Source organism: Colobus angolensis, unplaced genomic scaffold, assembly GCF_000951035.1.
Source record: "Colobus angolensis palliatus isolate OR3802 unplaced genomic scaffold, Cang.pa_1.0 Scaffold116, whole genome shotgun sequence".
Taxonomy (NCBI): domain Eukaryota; kingdom Metazoa; phylum Chordata; class Mammalia; order Primates; family Cercopithecidae; genus Colobus; species Colobus angolensis.
Genome location: NW_012112697.1, coordinates 5,174,373 through 5,190,434, shown reverse-complemented (window position 1 = coordinate 5,190,434; position 16,062 = coordinate 5,174,373). Strand labels below are relative to the sequence as shown.

Sequence of the window (16,062 nt, the reverse complement as noted above, 5' to 3'; positions counted from 1 at the left end):
AAATGTGGTTAAATGAGGTTAAATTATTCTAAGACTCTTGTGTCTTCAACAGAAATACTTGAAGGTGGTGGTTGAAGAAAATAAGACTTTTCCTAGTCTATTAACACACTATTTAGTCAAGTGATTACATGGATCAAATTTCCACTAGGCTTTGTTCAATTTACTTTAGTAAATAACAGCCAATACAAAAGAAACCATTGATCCAAAATATAAACATAAAGGTAAACTTTCTTTTTAAGGAATAACATTTGGGAGAAATTTGCTTTTATAGATTTGGAGTAAGAAATGATGGCTGGCAAGGGCTTATTTGAGGGAGGAAGGCAAGTTGAGAGGGATGGAATTGGGTTTAAGATTGAGCTGGAGGGTAGAAAGGAAGATTTTGGACAGAAGAAAGAAAGAAGGAAGCAAAGGAAAGTTCAGAGGAGAAACAAGGACGATGGCCAAATGCAAGGCTTTCTTCTTCTACAGTGAGAAATCATCATCAATTTGTTTAAAACAGGATTATTTTGGTTGGGCGCGGTGGCTCATGCCTGTAATCCCAGCACTTTGGGAGGCCAAGGCAGGTGGATCACCTGAGGTCAGGAGTTTGAGATGAGGCTGACCAACATGGTGAAACCTTGTCTCTACTAAAAATACAAAAGTTAGCTGGGTGTGGTGGCACACGCCTGTAATCCCAGCTACTTGGGAGGCTGAGGCAGGAGAATCGCTTGAACCTGGGAGGTAGAGGTTGCAGTGAGCAGAGATTGTGCCACTGCACTCCAGCCTGGGTGACAAGAGCGAAACTCCAACTGAAAAAACAAAACAAAACAACAACAACAAGCAGAATCAGATTTAGTTGAAGTGCACTTTTTTGGTTAGATTTTTGAAACAAAAATTTTAAGAGGTAACAGGCTTTTCAAGAGGACAGAGAAGACTGGAGCAGGAAGAGAACTTAGAGATCATCAAGGGATGAGATAAGGAAACTTTGGCCCAGAGGGTATATGAAAAATTCATAGCTTCACAGATTAATCTTTGAGTTTCCAGACTGACAGGTGTATTTCTTACTTCCTGTCCTGTCTCCCATTATAGCTGGTTCTGTGATTTTTTTTTTTCTTGTCCAGCATCCCTTTATTTTCCCATCCTTGATTCTTGCTCTGTGCAATACCTCTTCTTCCAGGAGTAAGCAGATGATTCAGAACTGACCAGTCACAGAATGGCATCCCCCTGGCCAAGGGGACTGGTTCAGAACAGGCACATGGCGCTCTCCAGTGAGAGTGAAAGCCAGCACTGTGGCCAACACGGTGTTTAACGAAGCACTCCTTTCCAGCTGGGTTTGGATCTGGGCGAGTACAAGCCAGAACTTTCGGGGTCTCTCACGTGGAGGGCATCAGTCAGAGACCAGAACCAGCACAGGTGAGCCAAGAGATGCAGGCAAAGAACTCTGCATGGGTGTTTATAGTTTTCCTGCATGGGAATGAACAACCAGCAAACTGATTGTCCCATACTTAACAGCTACAGATTGAATAAAATAGAAACATAACTCCCTGAGAGCTCTAGAGACTAAGAACAAATTAGGCAGTTTTTAAAGGGGCTGTTGAAACTTGGAGTAAGAGAGTTATATAAAGTGAGTCCTCTTCCTCTTTTTGTGGCTTTACACTGAAGATAGTCATGCAGTGGTGTGGCTGGTGGCCACACCACAATGGAAAAACCCACCAACCGGGCCGGCATGCCTGTCATCCCAGCACTTTCAGAGGCCGAGGTGGGAGGGTCACCTGAGGTCAGGAGTTCAACACTATCCTGGCCAACATAGCGAAACTCCGTCTCTCCTAAAAATACAAAAATTAGCCGGGCATGGTGGTGCACATCTGTAGTCCCAGCTACTCGGGAGGCTGAGGCAGGAGAATGGCTTGAACCTGGGAGGCGGAGGTTGCAGTGAGCCAAGATCGCGCCATTGCATTCCAGTCTAGGTGACTGAGCGAAACTCTGTCTCAAAAAAAAAAAAAAAAGAAAAGTCCACCAACCTTCATTCTAGAGGAGCCACAGAAAGAAGTCCTGGAACATTCAGAGCCTCCAGAGAGTGAAGGGGAAACCCCAGAAAGGAGAGAGAGCCAGAGAAGAGGAACCCCAAATTTTCTGTTATCAGCAGCCTAAATCTCTGGCTGGCTGACTCTTGAACTATGTGTGTGGGGGGCAAACTGAAAACAATTTGTAATTAAGGTTTAAAGAATGGAACCGACGTCTTAGTCACTGACCCGCTGCAGATGCAAAAGACCAAAACTTGATTCAACCAAGCTAATTGTCTGTTAAACCTAAAGTATCAACATTCTTCGGAGAATTATAATACAATACAGAGTCTGCAACATAACATCCAAAAATTGCAGGATGTGATACAAAATTACTTGTCATATGAAGAGTCAGGAAACTCTGACAAATTCTCAAAGGAAAAGACAGTCAACTATGCCAACCCTGAGGTGACTCAGATGGAGGAACTGTCAGACAAGAACTATATGCAGCTGTTATATGATCAGTACGGCAGAAGGAAATCCAAGCAGATAAATTGAAAAATTTAAAAAGAACCAAGCGGAAATTTTAGAAGTGAAAAATACAGTATCTGAAATAAGAATTTAGGAAGGAACAGCCATGAATTTTCAAATATGTGAGCAAATAATTTTTTCAAAAAATATTTTTGGAATTGGGTTTTCTGTCTCTCTTTCTTTCCTCCTTAAAAAAAAAAAGACAGGATCTTGCTGTGTTGTCCAGGCTGGATTCAAACTCTTGAGCTCATGCAATCCTCCTGTCTCAGCCTCCTGAGTAGCTGGGACTATAGGTGCACACCACCACAGATGGCCTGAATTGAGTCTTCTATTTCTTGCAGTTTAAAGATTCCTGACAATATATCCACTTGAGACTGTGCTTTTGCTAACGTTAGTGTTGGCTGCTAGGCAACTGCTTAGAGCCTTGCTACTCAGAGTGTGACCTAAGAGCCAGCAGCATGAATGTGACCTGGGACTTGTTAGAAATAGTCTCATGCCCCAGCCCAGACCTACTGAATTGGAACCTCTCTGCATATTAACAGGATCCTTGGGTGATTTGCGTGCATATTCAGATTTGAAAAGCTGATATAGAGAAAATCAGAATCACCAGCAGATTTCATTTTATAGGATAAACAGTTAAAGAGCAGTAGGCTATTAGATGGAAGGAAATCTTCTGATTAGAAAGGTAAAAACAGGCTGGGTGCGGTGGCTCATGCCTGTAATCCCAGCACTTTGGGAGGCCAAGGTGGATGGATCACATGAGGTCAGGAGTTCAAGACCAATCTGGCCAACATGGTGAAATCCTGTCTCTACTAAAAATACAAAAATTAGCCGGGCATGGTGGTGGGCGCCTGTAATCCCAGCTACTCAGGAAGCTGAGACAGGAGAAGCACTTGAACCCAGGAGGTGGAGGTTGCAGTGAGCTGAGATCGCGCCACTGCACTCCAGCCTGGGTGACAGAGTAAGACTTGTATCAAAAAAAAAAAAAAAAAGATTAAAACAATCCACAAAAGAAATAAAAATGATTGGCCAGGCACAGTGGCTCACACCAGCACTTTGGGAGGCTGAGGTGGGTGGATCACCTGAGGTCAGGAGTTTGAGACCAGCCTGGCCAACATGGCGAAACCCTGTCTCTATTAAAAATATAAAAATTAGCCGGGAGTGGTGGTGTGCGCCTATAATCCCAGTTACTTGGGAGGCTGAGGCAGGAGAATCGCTTGAACCCAGGAAGCGGAGGTTGCAGTGAGCCAAGATCAAGCCACTGCATTCCAGTTTGGATGACAGAGCAAGATTCTGTCTCAAAAAATAAAGAAATAAAAAATAAATAAAAACATATCCACACACAAAACAAATATTTTTGAGCACCTTTCCGCCAGGTGGGAGACTCATTAAGAGATCAAAACAGACAAAAGCCTCAGCCTTCATGAGGCTTATATTTTGCAGGGGCAGGTAGGCAGACAAAACCACATAAAAATCTACAGTATATGAGATGGTGATGAGTGCTAAGAGACAGGGAAGGGGCTAAGAAGTGGGCTTTTTTTTGTTGGTGTTTGTTTGTTTTGTTTTTGCTTTTGTCTTATTCAATTTTAAATAGAGTGGCCAGAGAAGGCCTTGCTGGGATGTTTAAATAAAATCCTGAAGAGCAGTTCAGTGACCAACCAGCATGTTTTTTTTTTAAAGTGCACCTCACTAACAATTCAAGAAATGCAAATCCAAGCAATAAAAATATTCAGTTGTTCACCCATCAAATGTAATCAGCAAGGATTACAAGGAAGGCTAAAACCTATAGTCTGTGAGGTTGGGGGTAAAATATACACCTTTCAACCCCAGAATGACATGTTTAGAAATGTATCCTAAGGAAATAAGCATGGATGTGTGCAAAGATTCAGCTCCAAGTGAGACACTTTTGGTCTCTCCACTGTGATTTCCTTCCATGGATATTAAACTAATTTGGCAACAAGCAAGAAAAACAGAAAAATACACTTTATGTTTCTGCAAACTGTGTCCTCTTCTTCATCCTGTTTCCAGAACCAGAAGACCAGGGGGTGTGATGATGGAATTACCATGTAGTTACACAGTACCACAGGAAAGATGGGTGAGACAGCTGGGGACAGGGGAAGAAAGGAGAGCCCTAGTCTGAGAATGATTTAGGAGGGGGACTCCCTCACAGGGCTCCTGGTTGGTCATGGGATTGAAGGTCCAGAAGCTGCAGAGTCAGGGTGACTCTGGGAATTGGGCCTGGAAGCTAAAAGAAGGGTTGGGGAGGAATATAGGGCCAGGAAGAGGTCTGGGAGGAAGGCAGCATAGATTATGAGCTTGGTGTGGGCTGTGTTGAGTTACCAGTGTCCGAGTGACAACCTGAAGAAGTGTCAGGAGCCGTGGATGGACTAAGGGCTTGGGAGGCAGCGCAAGAACCAGGGAAAAGAGTGCTTTGGAGTTGGACAAATTGGGCCTGCCCCAACTGCCTTCTGGCTACGTGACCTTGGGTGCATCGCTGAACTGTGCTGCATTCCAGCTTCCTCATCTCCAAAATGATGGTGATGATCATGTTTCCCTCAGTGGGTGTTGTCGACACTGGAGGTAGAAGGTGATGGGATCTATTCAGAGTTCCCAGAAGGGAGTGTCACATAGCAGGAATTCAGTACACCGTAGCTGTTAGTTGTTAAACATTGGTTTAGCTCTTTTTCATGTGGCTCCTGCCTTTCTCTCCTCCCTCTTTTGGGCCATCCCTCTGCCTGGAATGCCTTTCACTTTGCTTTGGAATTTGCAAGCTTTTCCTACTCCCCTCCTCTTCCTCCAACCTATTATGTACGATCAGGTAGCAATGAAGTAACGCATGGGATGGGGGTCAGCCTTAGACCAAGCAGGAAGAGACAAAGGTTGAGGCTGGAAACCTGCAGAGTGACTAAGGATGGGTGGAGGTGGGTCCAGAAAGAAGTCAGGGAGAAGGAGGAAAGCCAGAAAGGGTGGATCAGGATGCTAGGAAAGAAGAGCGATCCAAGGAGGGTATGATCCACAGTGTGAAGCTCATGTAGGAGGACATCAAGCAAGTCAAGGCCTGACCCATGCCCATTAGATCTGGAAATGGAGAGGCTGGAGCTTTGGATTCGAGGGAGTGGTGGAGACAGGAATCAGGGTAGGAAAGGGGGAGGCAGGAATGAGGCGTGAGGAGGCAAAGCCAACAAGTAGGGACAAGTATGAAGGGAAGGAGAGAAAAGGGGTGCTCGTCGGGGGCACCAGGGTTGAAGAAAGTTTTTTTTTTTTTTCATTTTAAAGGTGGGTGATTCTTGAGAACATCTTTAAAGGCTATGAGAAGAGCTGAAGCCAGCGCAGGGAGGTGTGCTGATGGTTTAAGACACAGAGCGAGCCTTTTGATGAGCAAGCAGGAAGGTCTTTAGTCCTTCCCTTTCACCTTGGCACTCGCCCTGGAATTTTCTTTCACTTCCTGAGAACACATCTAGTCTCAGCAGTTTTTCTTGAGCTTGAGTGTTTTCAGACCAGACAACCACATTAGTCCAAGAGTCTCAAGAAGTCCCCCCAGGGAACATGATTGATTATGTTTTGTGCTAAGCTCAAATGGTACACAAGCCTGTTTCCAAATGGATGACCGTGATAAGGTCCTTATCACCTCCATCCAAGGTCAACAAAGCACATGCAAAAGTACCTGCCCTGAATCCAGTAGTGGGGTCTGGGGTCAGGGGCTGGGGGTGAGTGCTCAGGTGACAGCAACTTGAACTGAGAGTAAAATAGGAAAATCCACATACTCCTACTTAAAAGTTTCAACAGATTCCAGGTGGAGACACCAGTGATGGAGTCAGTGGGTATAATTTGAGGTTAATTGTGGGGCAAATAGTCTTTCTGTTAATGGTGAATGAAATGTTGTCTTTTAAAAGCAAACTTGGGAAGACAACTTCTGCATAGATTATCCTGAACTTATGCCACATAAGAAATTGACTTTGTTTAATGGCAAAAATAATGGCTGAAACACACAGGTACTCAAATTCTCCCTACTGGCTTCACGTACAAAATCACCTAGGAGAGGCAGGGATCAGTCTTGGTAATTTTTTCTTAGGGACCCCCTTTTATTCTCAGCCTGAGATGTCATAGATTTCCTTCAGGTCAGTATCAGGCATCCCAAATCTGTGCCTAGTTCTGTGCGCTTAGATCCTGCTCCTTCCTGAGCTCTCCCTGGTTGAGACCCCTGCACACCAATTTCTCTGCCCTTATATCTGCCCAGCCACTGTCACCGTCTTTCACTCACCAACTTGGGCCAGTCTGTACCCAGTCTGGAGACGGGTTATAGCTTTACCCTCAGGACTCATGGCTGCCACACCAGCTGGTCACAGCCCTCAGCCAGGATCACCACTGTGGGGGCTCCTCTAGCCACTCTGCCTTTCCAGTGCCACAGTGGGCAGGGAGGCGACTGCTATGCTTGGCAGGCCGACAAACTGCTGGCACTTGCCTGCGAGGGTAAGCTCATGCTGAAGCATCTTCCTTGACGGTTGCCAAGGGTATGCTCCTGATTGGACACATGGGCTCATTGGCTTTGGGGCTTCCTGGGAACACATCTTGAATATTAGCCTATTTGGCACCATCCTGGGTCCTGCAAGGGGTGGTGGAAGGAGCAAGGGCTGTGGCCAGACCCAACTGGGTGAGGTCCTGGATCTGCGTCTTCCCATCTCTGAACCTCACAGGGCGACACGATTAGGTATGACGCAGGCACAGCACTTCACATACAATCAGCATTCAACAAGCATTGGTCCCTTTCCTCCTGCCTTCTGTCCTACCACATGATCCCAACATGATCAGGTTAATTTCCTGGAAGGGGAATGCACCAGGCTGCCCTCCGCTTCGGTCTCCTGGCGAGGAGCAAGTGAGGGTTGTTACCTGCTTGTTTGCTGCTTGAGATTTCTTCAGGGGGGGCTCCTCCTTAATGGGTCCCTGCTTTCCTTTTTTGACCTTCCGTTTCAGCTCATCCTCTTCCTTTTGTCGCTCCAGCTCCTGCTGTAGCTTCTTTTCTTGCATTTCCTTTGCCAGCCTCTCCTGCTCCCTTTATCAAACCAGGCAGAGAAAAAATAGTTCAGGGGCCTCCATGCCTCACCCCTCCGCTGCCTGGTACTTCCAGGTGGAGGGACATTGGGCAGAGCTTTCTTGAGCATAAAAAGAAAGAACAAAGTAAGCTGGATAAGTGGAAGGAAAGGAGAAAGGAAGAGAAGGAAAGAAAAAAAATGACGCCCATCTATGTTTGAATGGTCATTCAGCAAGACTCTCATTCACTGAAAATCAACTAGGAGGAATTCTCCATCAATCTGTATTTCGAGTCCAATCTCCTCTCATAGGACAGTAAGAAAAAGGCTGAAAATAAGCATGATATTAGCACTTAAAAAAAGCAACTTTCAAAGATTGTTCTGGTATTAGTGCAGATGAGGCCTGCCTCCCATAGCTGAACATGTTTGCTGTTCAGACAATAAGAAATTGTTTTTTTTTTTTTTTGACAGAGTCTTGCTCTGTCACCCAGGCTGGAGTGCAGTGGTGCGATCAGCTCACTGCAACCTCTGCCTCCCAGGTTCAAGCGATTCTCCTGCCTAAGCCTCCTGAGTAGCTGGGATTACAGTGTGTACCAACATGCCCAGGTAACTTTTGTATTTTAATAGAGACGGGGTTTCACCATGTTGGCCAGGCTGGTCTCAAACTCCTGACCTCAGGTGATCCTTCTACCTTGGCCTCCCAAAGTGCTGAGATTACAGGCATGAGCCACTACGCCCAGTCCGAAACAGTATTTTCAAGGCAGTCTCTATGGTGGCTAGCTTACAGCCATGGTGCATAGTCTGAAAGCCGGGTTCCCCTCCTCCATCCGCTTTCTCTTTCTGCTGTCATTCAGCTGCTCCTGCCCCTGCTGCTGACAGCAGAGAGTGAACCAAAGCCAAGCACCAAGCACAAACAAGTGAGGGAATGGCACTTCTGAAAATAGTTAACCCAGCTATTTTCTTCCAGGAATTCCTAATTGTTTCCGGTTGCCATGGCTCTCTGCCCACTGAAGCAAACTCATTTACTTCATGTGGGGTGCGTGTGTGTGTGTGTGTGTGTGTGTGTGTGTGGTGTGACACAAACAAGTTGTTGCTGTACTTTGAGAATCAAATTTGCATTTTCCAGGTCCACCATGAGATGAATGCCTGAAAGCAACAGCCCTGGTGAAAAAGAGGAGTTTTCTCTCAAATCTCAAAGCAAGGCTTTCTGTAACTCTGGAGGACTGGCTATAGTGGACCATGCTGCAGAAAGATTAGGGCACACCTGGCTGGGCGCTGTGGCTCACGCCTGTAATATCAGCACATTGGGAGGCTGAAGCAGGCAGATCACTTGAGCCCAGGAGTTTGAGATCAGCCTGGCCAACATCACGAAAACCTGTCTTTACAAAAAATACAAAAAAATTAGCCGGGCATGGTGGTGTGAGGCAGGAGAATTGCTTGAACCCAGGAGGTGGAGGTTGCAGTGAACTGAGATTGTGATACTTGAGGTGTGATGGAGGCACTCCAGCCTGGATGACAGAGCGAGAGTCCATCTCAAAAAAAAAAAAAAAAAAAAGATTAGGACATACTGTAGGGGCAGGGAGGGCAAAAGCTGTTTCAGGTCAGTGGGAGAATTGTGGAGCTGGAGGAGAGGAGAGAAGTGGGTAAATAGTAGGTGAGTATCTAGGCTCTGTACTTCCAGTGCCTGAAATCCCAGGGAGGAGGTAGGCGATAGAACCACTACCCCCCACCCCATCCCTGCAATCTTTGAAGATCTGAGGGCAGAAAGGACACATGATCCACTGTCCCTATCCCTCTGAGATAGTCCTAAGTATCCCGGGCACTAGGAGGCATGTGGGGATCGAATGGTTTCTGTGTGGTTCCCAGTGAGGGGTACAGAAAGTGGCTGAGGGTGTTGGCTTGTGAGCCTGCCCACGGTCCTAGGATCGAGGATCTGCCCAGGCCGAGGATCCCATGGCAGTTAGACCTCGGGGAATGGGCAGCACCACCCAAGGCCAAGAAGGGGACCCAGGCAGGGGGAGGAAGGGCTGAGATTTGGGGAGCAGTCACCATGCCCAGGTCAAGAGAGTGGACCCTGGATCACCAGCTGTGGACACTGAAGCACCAAGGCAGAGAGCACAGAGGCTGATAATCCACACCTGGGGGCACTGGTCAGGAGGGTCAGCAGGGGCCCCAGGGCAGCGCAAAGGCCAGTGGCCCCTCTCCCAGGGCCGCCCATGACATTACAGCCTGGTCTCAAATGCCCTCCAGTGGGAAGTAAGGAGAGTGGGAGAAACCCTGAATGGTACAGCAGCCAGCACCCTGGATGGGTGGGATGTGTCTTTCTGCTCCTTGCAGGTCACCTTCCAGGGCCTTCTGCAGCTACTGCTTCCCCCCTGGAAGATGGCTTGGGCTCACACCCCAGTCCTGGTCACTCTGTGGGGATGGTCCTGGGGGAATGGCTTCTGCTCTGGCCAGCCCTTGGCCCTGACCTCTTCTTCCGCTCCCGGAGCGCCTGCTGAATCCCCCGATTGAATGTGAGTTTCTCCTCCTCGGTCAGGGCATCATATTCTTCCTCATCCATGTTTTGGAGACGCTCCTTCTCTTTCTCAAGAGCTTCCTTGTGCTTGCGTTCTGTGAGGGCCACAGAGACAGGAAGGTGAGGAAAAGTCCTTCCCACTCTCGCTAGCAGCCTAAGCAGGCAGAGGAGGGTCTTAGTGTGGGGCAGCTGGTGTGGCGCCTGGTCTGCCTCCTCCCTGGTTGCGGGGGTGTGGGGTCCCTTCATGAAAGCACTTCCACATTTGGGTTCTGTCTGCAGGTGGCTGAACAGTGGCCCCCAAAGATGCCCATATCAGATTACTCAGAACCTGTGACTGTGTTGTCTTCCATAGCAGAGGGACTCTGCAGATGTGATTAAATTAAGGATCTTGAGGTGGGCCGATTATCTTGGGGGGCCCAGTCTAATTATAAGGGTCCTTTCGAGGGAGGCAGGAGAGTCAGTCAGAGATGGTGATGATGTGATAGTAGGAGCAGGGGTCAGAGGGCTGCAAGGAAGGGGCCAGGAGCCAAGGAGTACAGGAGGCCTCTAGAAGCCAGAAAAGACAAGAAAAAGGGGCTACCCGACAGCCAAAAAAGGAATGTGGCCCTGCTGAGAAAAATCCGGAGCAATGACCAGGCATCCCTCAGCATTCATCCATCCCTCAGCAGTCATCCAGCCTCCAGCTGCCTAGTTTTCCAGAAAGTTCATTTCTCCATAATGATCCACTTGAAAATAATTACCACTTCTCATTTCCCCATTATCTTTGGAATGAAATTTCTCCTGGTTAAATTGTGGGCTCTTCTCCCCTAAATCATCTGCATTTGAAATGTTCTAAGATAGCATACAGTCATAGTACTATTACATTAAAATCTCATGTTTGTTGAACATGTATGAACATGCTGGGCACTGGGGAAGGCACTTTACATGATCGCTTATTTAGTCTCCACAACAGCCCTATAAGGGAGGAGTTATCATTCTTATCTGTGATTATCCCTTAATAAGTGGCAGGGAAAGATGTTAGGACTTCTGACCCTGGAAGTGTAAGACAATAAATTTCTGTGTTGTGTTAAGTAACCAAGTTTGTGGTTGCTATGGTGTAAATGTTTGTGTCCCCTTGAAATTCCGATGTTGAAACTGAATTCCCCAAGGAGATGGTATTAAGAAGGGCCTTAGGGACATGACTAGGTCACAAGGATAGCGCCCTCACGGCTGGGATTAGTGTCCTTATAAGAGGCCTGAGGGAGCTTGTTTCAGGACTTAGTGAGATGCTTTCTGTGACCAGAAGGTGACCTCGCCAGACACTGTTTCTGTTGGTGCCTTGATCTTGGACTTGCCAGCCTCCAGAACTGTGAGAAATAAATGTCTGTTGTTGACAAGGGACCCAATCTATGAAATTTTGTTATGGCAGTCTGAACAGACTCAGACAGTGATCATTTGTCACAGCAATGATAGAAGACTCATATACCACCCACTGACTCGACTCATTATGAGCATATGCCACTAACGGGCTCATGGTGACAGGGCCATTTGCACACCAAGGGGAATCCCCTTCACGGCCCTACAGATTCCAGGTCCAGGCATGTGATTGACACTTAGGACAAAGGCACCAGCTTCTTCCTCACACCTCCCTAGCACAGCATTCTCACCATCATCCTTGCAAGTTTGAGCTGTGGACTCAGACACCTGCATTTGAGTTCCTTCCCTGCCACTTATCAAGGGATAATCACAGATAAGAACAGTAATATAGGGCCGTTGTAGAGATGAAATAAGCAATCATGTAAAGTGCTTTCTCCAGTGCCTGGCGTGTTCATAGATGTTCAATAAGCATGAGATTTTAATGTATTAATAGTGTGACCGTATGCCATCTTAGGACATTTCAATTCAGATGATTTAGGGGAGAGGAGCCCACAATTTAACTGGGAGAAATTTCATTCTGAAGATAAGTGGGAAAAGGAAAAGTGGTAATTATTTTCAAGTGGATCAGTATGGAGAAACGAGCTTTCTGGAAAACTGTGCAGCTGGAGGCTGGATGACTGCTGAGGGATGCCTGGTCCCTGCTCCAGATTTTTCTCAGCATGAGACTATAAGGAAGCTGACTTTGAGTTCTGTTCAAGGACTGAGACAGCCCAGTGTTTGTAAGTATTTCCTTAATTGGAAAAGCAATATGAATTGAGTAGATTGTGCTAGAAGGGAGCAGCAAGCCCGAGTAAGGAAGGGCAGTCGTGTGGCTGGAGCTGAGGCTCCCAGAAGGTGGGGCTCTGACTCCCGTGGACAGTGCCACCCACCTCTGTCCCTCAACCCCTGCCCCGGGGGACCAAGATTTGCTGGAGCTGCTTCTGACTACATTGGGAACTTAAGCTAACATTACTTGTATGCGTGTGTACCTATCTTTCAAGCAAATCTTTCAGTTATTAAATTTTTTCCCAGGCCATTGGTATAATGATAGGAAAAGCAATAGGTTTAGAATTAAAAGGACCTGGTTCTCCTACTAATTGGCAATGTGATTTGACACAAGACTTTTGCTATCTCTGAGCTATATTCTCCTTTTCTATAAAATGGGGACAAGATTCACAGGGTAATTGTGAGGACTAAATGCCCCAAAGTATACAAAATGTCTGCTACAGTGCCTGGTGTGCAGCAGACTAAGGTGTAAATGTTTTGGAAAGTGTATTAGCATCGTGAGTTTTATAAGAAATGCATAGTTGGCTTAAACAAAACCAACAAGGAAATCAGTTGCTTCAGTCAGGATCTGTAATGGCTGTCATTGCAGAAACCATGGAGGCGTACAGTGTGATGGGAGGGAAGCAGGAATGCACCTGCTGTCAGCAGAGTGTTCATCATAGAACCTCCCAACCAGCCACATGAGTCCCAGTTCCCTCCCAGCAAAGCAGAAATACAAACTCCTGGCCACCTTACAGGGCAGAGGTGAGGCGCCAATGGAATAGCAAATGTCAAAGCTTCATTTAAGCCCAAGGGGAAGGTGGGAGGCCTTGCCTTCTTGCTCCTTTTTGGCTTTCTCCTGGGCCTTCATGGCTGCATAATCCTGGGCCATATTGAGAATGTATATATGCTCCCGGTTGCCAATGGCCTTCAGCAGGCAGAGGAGGGCAGCCGCGGCATTCCGAGCAAAGAGAGTGTCGAGGCCATCAAACACCACTCCTCGGTAGCAGTCACTCAGCTGAAACCAGAGACAGTAAAGACAGTTACTATGGCCGCAACCTCATTTGTTCCGTTTATGCTTTTACTGGGGCTGCAAAGGGTTCTGCAGACCTACTGGGCCCCAATGCAAGCACCATGCCTTTCTGCTTGCTAAATCCAAGGTGCTATCATAAAATAAAAGAGAAGAATAAAAGTGTTTAATCATTCAGTCTTTTTTTTTTTTTTTTTTGAGACAGAGTCTCCCTCGGTCACTCCAGCATCCAGGCTGGAGTGCAGTGGCACAATCTTGGCTCACTGCAACCTCTGCCTCCCGGGTTCAGATGATTCTCCTGCCTCAGCCTCCCAAGTAGCTGGGATTACAGGTGCCCACCACCATGCCCGGCTAATTTTTGTATTTTTAGTAGAGATGGGGTTTCACCATGTTGGTCAGGCTGGTCTCGAACTCCTGACCTCAGGTGATCCACCTGCCTCGGCCTCCCAAAGTGCTGGAATTACAGGCATGAGCCACTGTGCTCAGCCAGATGGTTTTTATTGTACCTATTTGTAGAGTAAAGGGTTTATTCTGTCTGTAGAAATAAATGAACAAACAAAAATGTTAAAGGGCCGGTCTGGGAAGATCCATGAGGTACACAAAAATGAGATGAAAAGGGAAAGATGTTCCCAAGCACAGAGTCACAGGCAGCAGGGGCAGCAGCGGATGGGCCTTTTGTATTTTTCTTAGTGGTCTTACTGCCTCGGAGTGTAACGATTTTGGTAACAGTAACCATTGAAGAACAGCCTCTGCCTTACTCAGTGTTACTCAGAGTAGTGTAGCCCATAGACCAGCCATCAATGAATGAGCATTAGGTTTTTGATGAGACAAGAAGCTTGTGTCAGAATGTAAATGACCTATATCGCTAAACACACTATTTGGTTCAGCTGGCAACTGAATAGGTACCATGGCCACGTCATTCCTTCTCTGCGGCTAAACTTGGTAGCAAGACTTTGTGGATGAAAGAAGCCCTGTAAGCTCCATGTGTCATCAGAGACCAGCACTTTGAGTAGCACAGCTCCACGGGCTGGCTTTGGGGCCTTACCAGTGTTTCTCAGCCTTTACTCTGGGTGTCTAAAACATTGGCACGCTTATGGGAACACCTTGTTCAAATCAGTTGAGACTGATGTGCCTTTAATGTAGTAGCAGTGCAAATCTTAACATAAAAACTTTCTTGTGATGATATTCCTCCTCTTCTGGGAACCTCAAGTTAATTTTGTTGTATTTAAATGTGCAGTTAAGATTGTGGCCCTAGTTGAAAACACAAAGCAAACACCCAGCTCCAGGACCTGTTAAGCAATGTAGCTGTGTCTGCAAACCATGAGCAGAAACAGGCTTCAGTGATACCCTCCTCAATCCTGCTGATCTTATTTTCTTGTCTTTAACTGTAGAATTCTTACGGAAAAAATGTAAAAATTGGCAAAGAGTGTTACTGTTTCTCTGACTTTAAAAGCAATATGTTATTGTAAAATAATTCAGAAATGTATAAAGAAGACTAAAATTCTATAATCCTGCTACCCAAAGATAACCACAGTTAACATGTATTTTAAAAGTTTTTACTATGTGTGTAGTATACATTTATAAATATTTACATAGAATGTTACTATATTTTAACCACTGTTTCCTAGTTACTTCTTTTTCACTTAATAACATTGAAAATGTGTTTTTGAAACAATTAACATAGCTCCAAATTTGCACTTTTAGAATGGCTCCACATTGTAAGTTTTAACACATCGCTCTGCTTCTGGTCATTAAAAAGTGTTTGTGTAGTCTTCTCCTCTCTGGTCCTTTAAGAATGTGAATGGCCTCAGGCTGCAGACTGGGCCAGGGCAAGGGACTGACAAGAGCTGTCAGAGAGCCACCGTGGTGGCTGATGGCCCAGAACCTCTATCCGGGGCGCGGGGATGGTGTGTGAGTGCCAAGCCCTGCAGCTCTGTGCAGGTGGCATGGACCCACCTGTATCCGCTCTGCCAAGATCTGCATGAGAAGTTCATCCGGGAGCACACAGCTCATCAGCCCGGTCTCGCCTCCGACACTGGGACTGACACTGAGCCGGCGGTGGGTGGGCCCCGGCAGGAGAGGGCTGGAGGAAATCTGTTGAGTGGGAGAAGGATCAGGAGTCAGAATCCGGCCTTGTATCTCAACAATGCCTACACTTACCAGCCACAGGACCTTGGGAAGATCACATAATCTCTCATTTCCTCATCTGTACAATGGGAATTGCATTATAAAATGGAAGGATCCTGTCTACCTTAAAGTACCGCTGTAAGTTTCAAGTGGCAACAGTGTGGAAGGTACGGTGTTTGTGCAGCTTTTCATTCATTGCACGCAGCTTTTCATTCATTCGACAATTATTCACTGAGTACCTATCTTGCACCAGGCTCGCTTAGGTACTAGGGATATAACAACAAACAATGGTGCTGCCCCTGGGGCCCCTTCATTCCAATGGAAGAGACAGAAAAGGCCACTTGCCTCCACAGATCAATACAATTTCAGAGAGTGATGAGTGCTAGGAAGGAAATAACCAGGTAATAAGGAACCATAACAGGGTTGGGGAATGACTGTGTAGAGAGGATGCTCATGTTACCTGGGTCATGTGAAAGAATGAGACAAGATCTTGGGAGCAGAGCCTTTCTGGGAGGGGACAGCAAGCTCTTTCAACGCAAGTGTGCTTGGGGAATCTGGGGGGCACACGGAGCCCAGTGGGGCTGGAACTCAGTGAGCAATGGGGGAGATAGTCAGGCTTAAGGTTAAAGACACCACACAGGCTGGGCGCGGTGGCTCACGCCTGTAATCCCAGCACTTTGGGAGGCC

General features: G+C 46.7%; 1 protein-coding gene across 1 annotated transcript in view; it reads right to left on the bottom strand.

Annotated features, from left to right (window-relative positions):
- The window catches only part of HYDIN (HYDIN, axonemal central pair apparatus protein), a 434,530-nt gene that overhangs the window by 122,165 nt on the left and 296,303 nt on the right, over positions 1 to 16,062 (bottom strand). Inside the window, exons 43-46 of the mRNA XM_011962106.1 lie at positions 15,205 to 15,342; positions 13,053 to 13,236; positions 10,012 to 10,153; positions 7,401 to 7,563 (exon numbers count right to left, since the gene is read on the bottom strand). Of these exons, the coding sequence (XP_011817496.1) occupies positions 7,401 to 7,563; positions 10,012 to 10,153; positions 13,053 to 13,236; positions 15,205 to 15,342 (627 nt within the window). The remainder of the gene's footprint in view (positions 1 to 7,400; positions 7,564 to 10,011; positions 10,154 to 13,052; positions 13,237 to 15,204; positions 15,343 to 16,062) is intronic.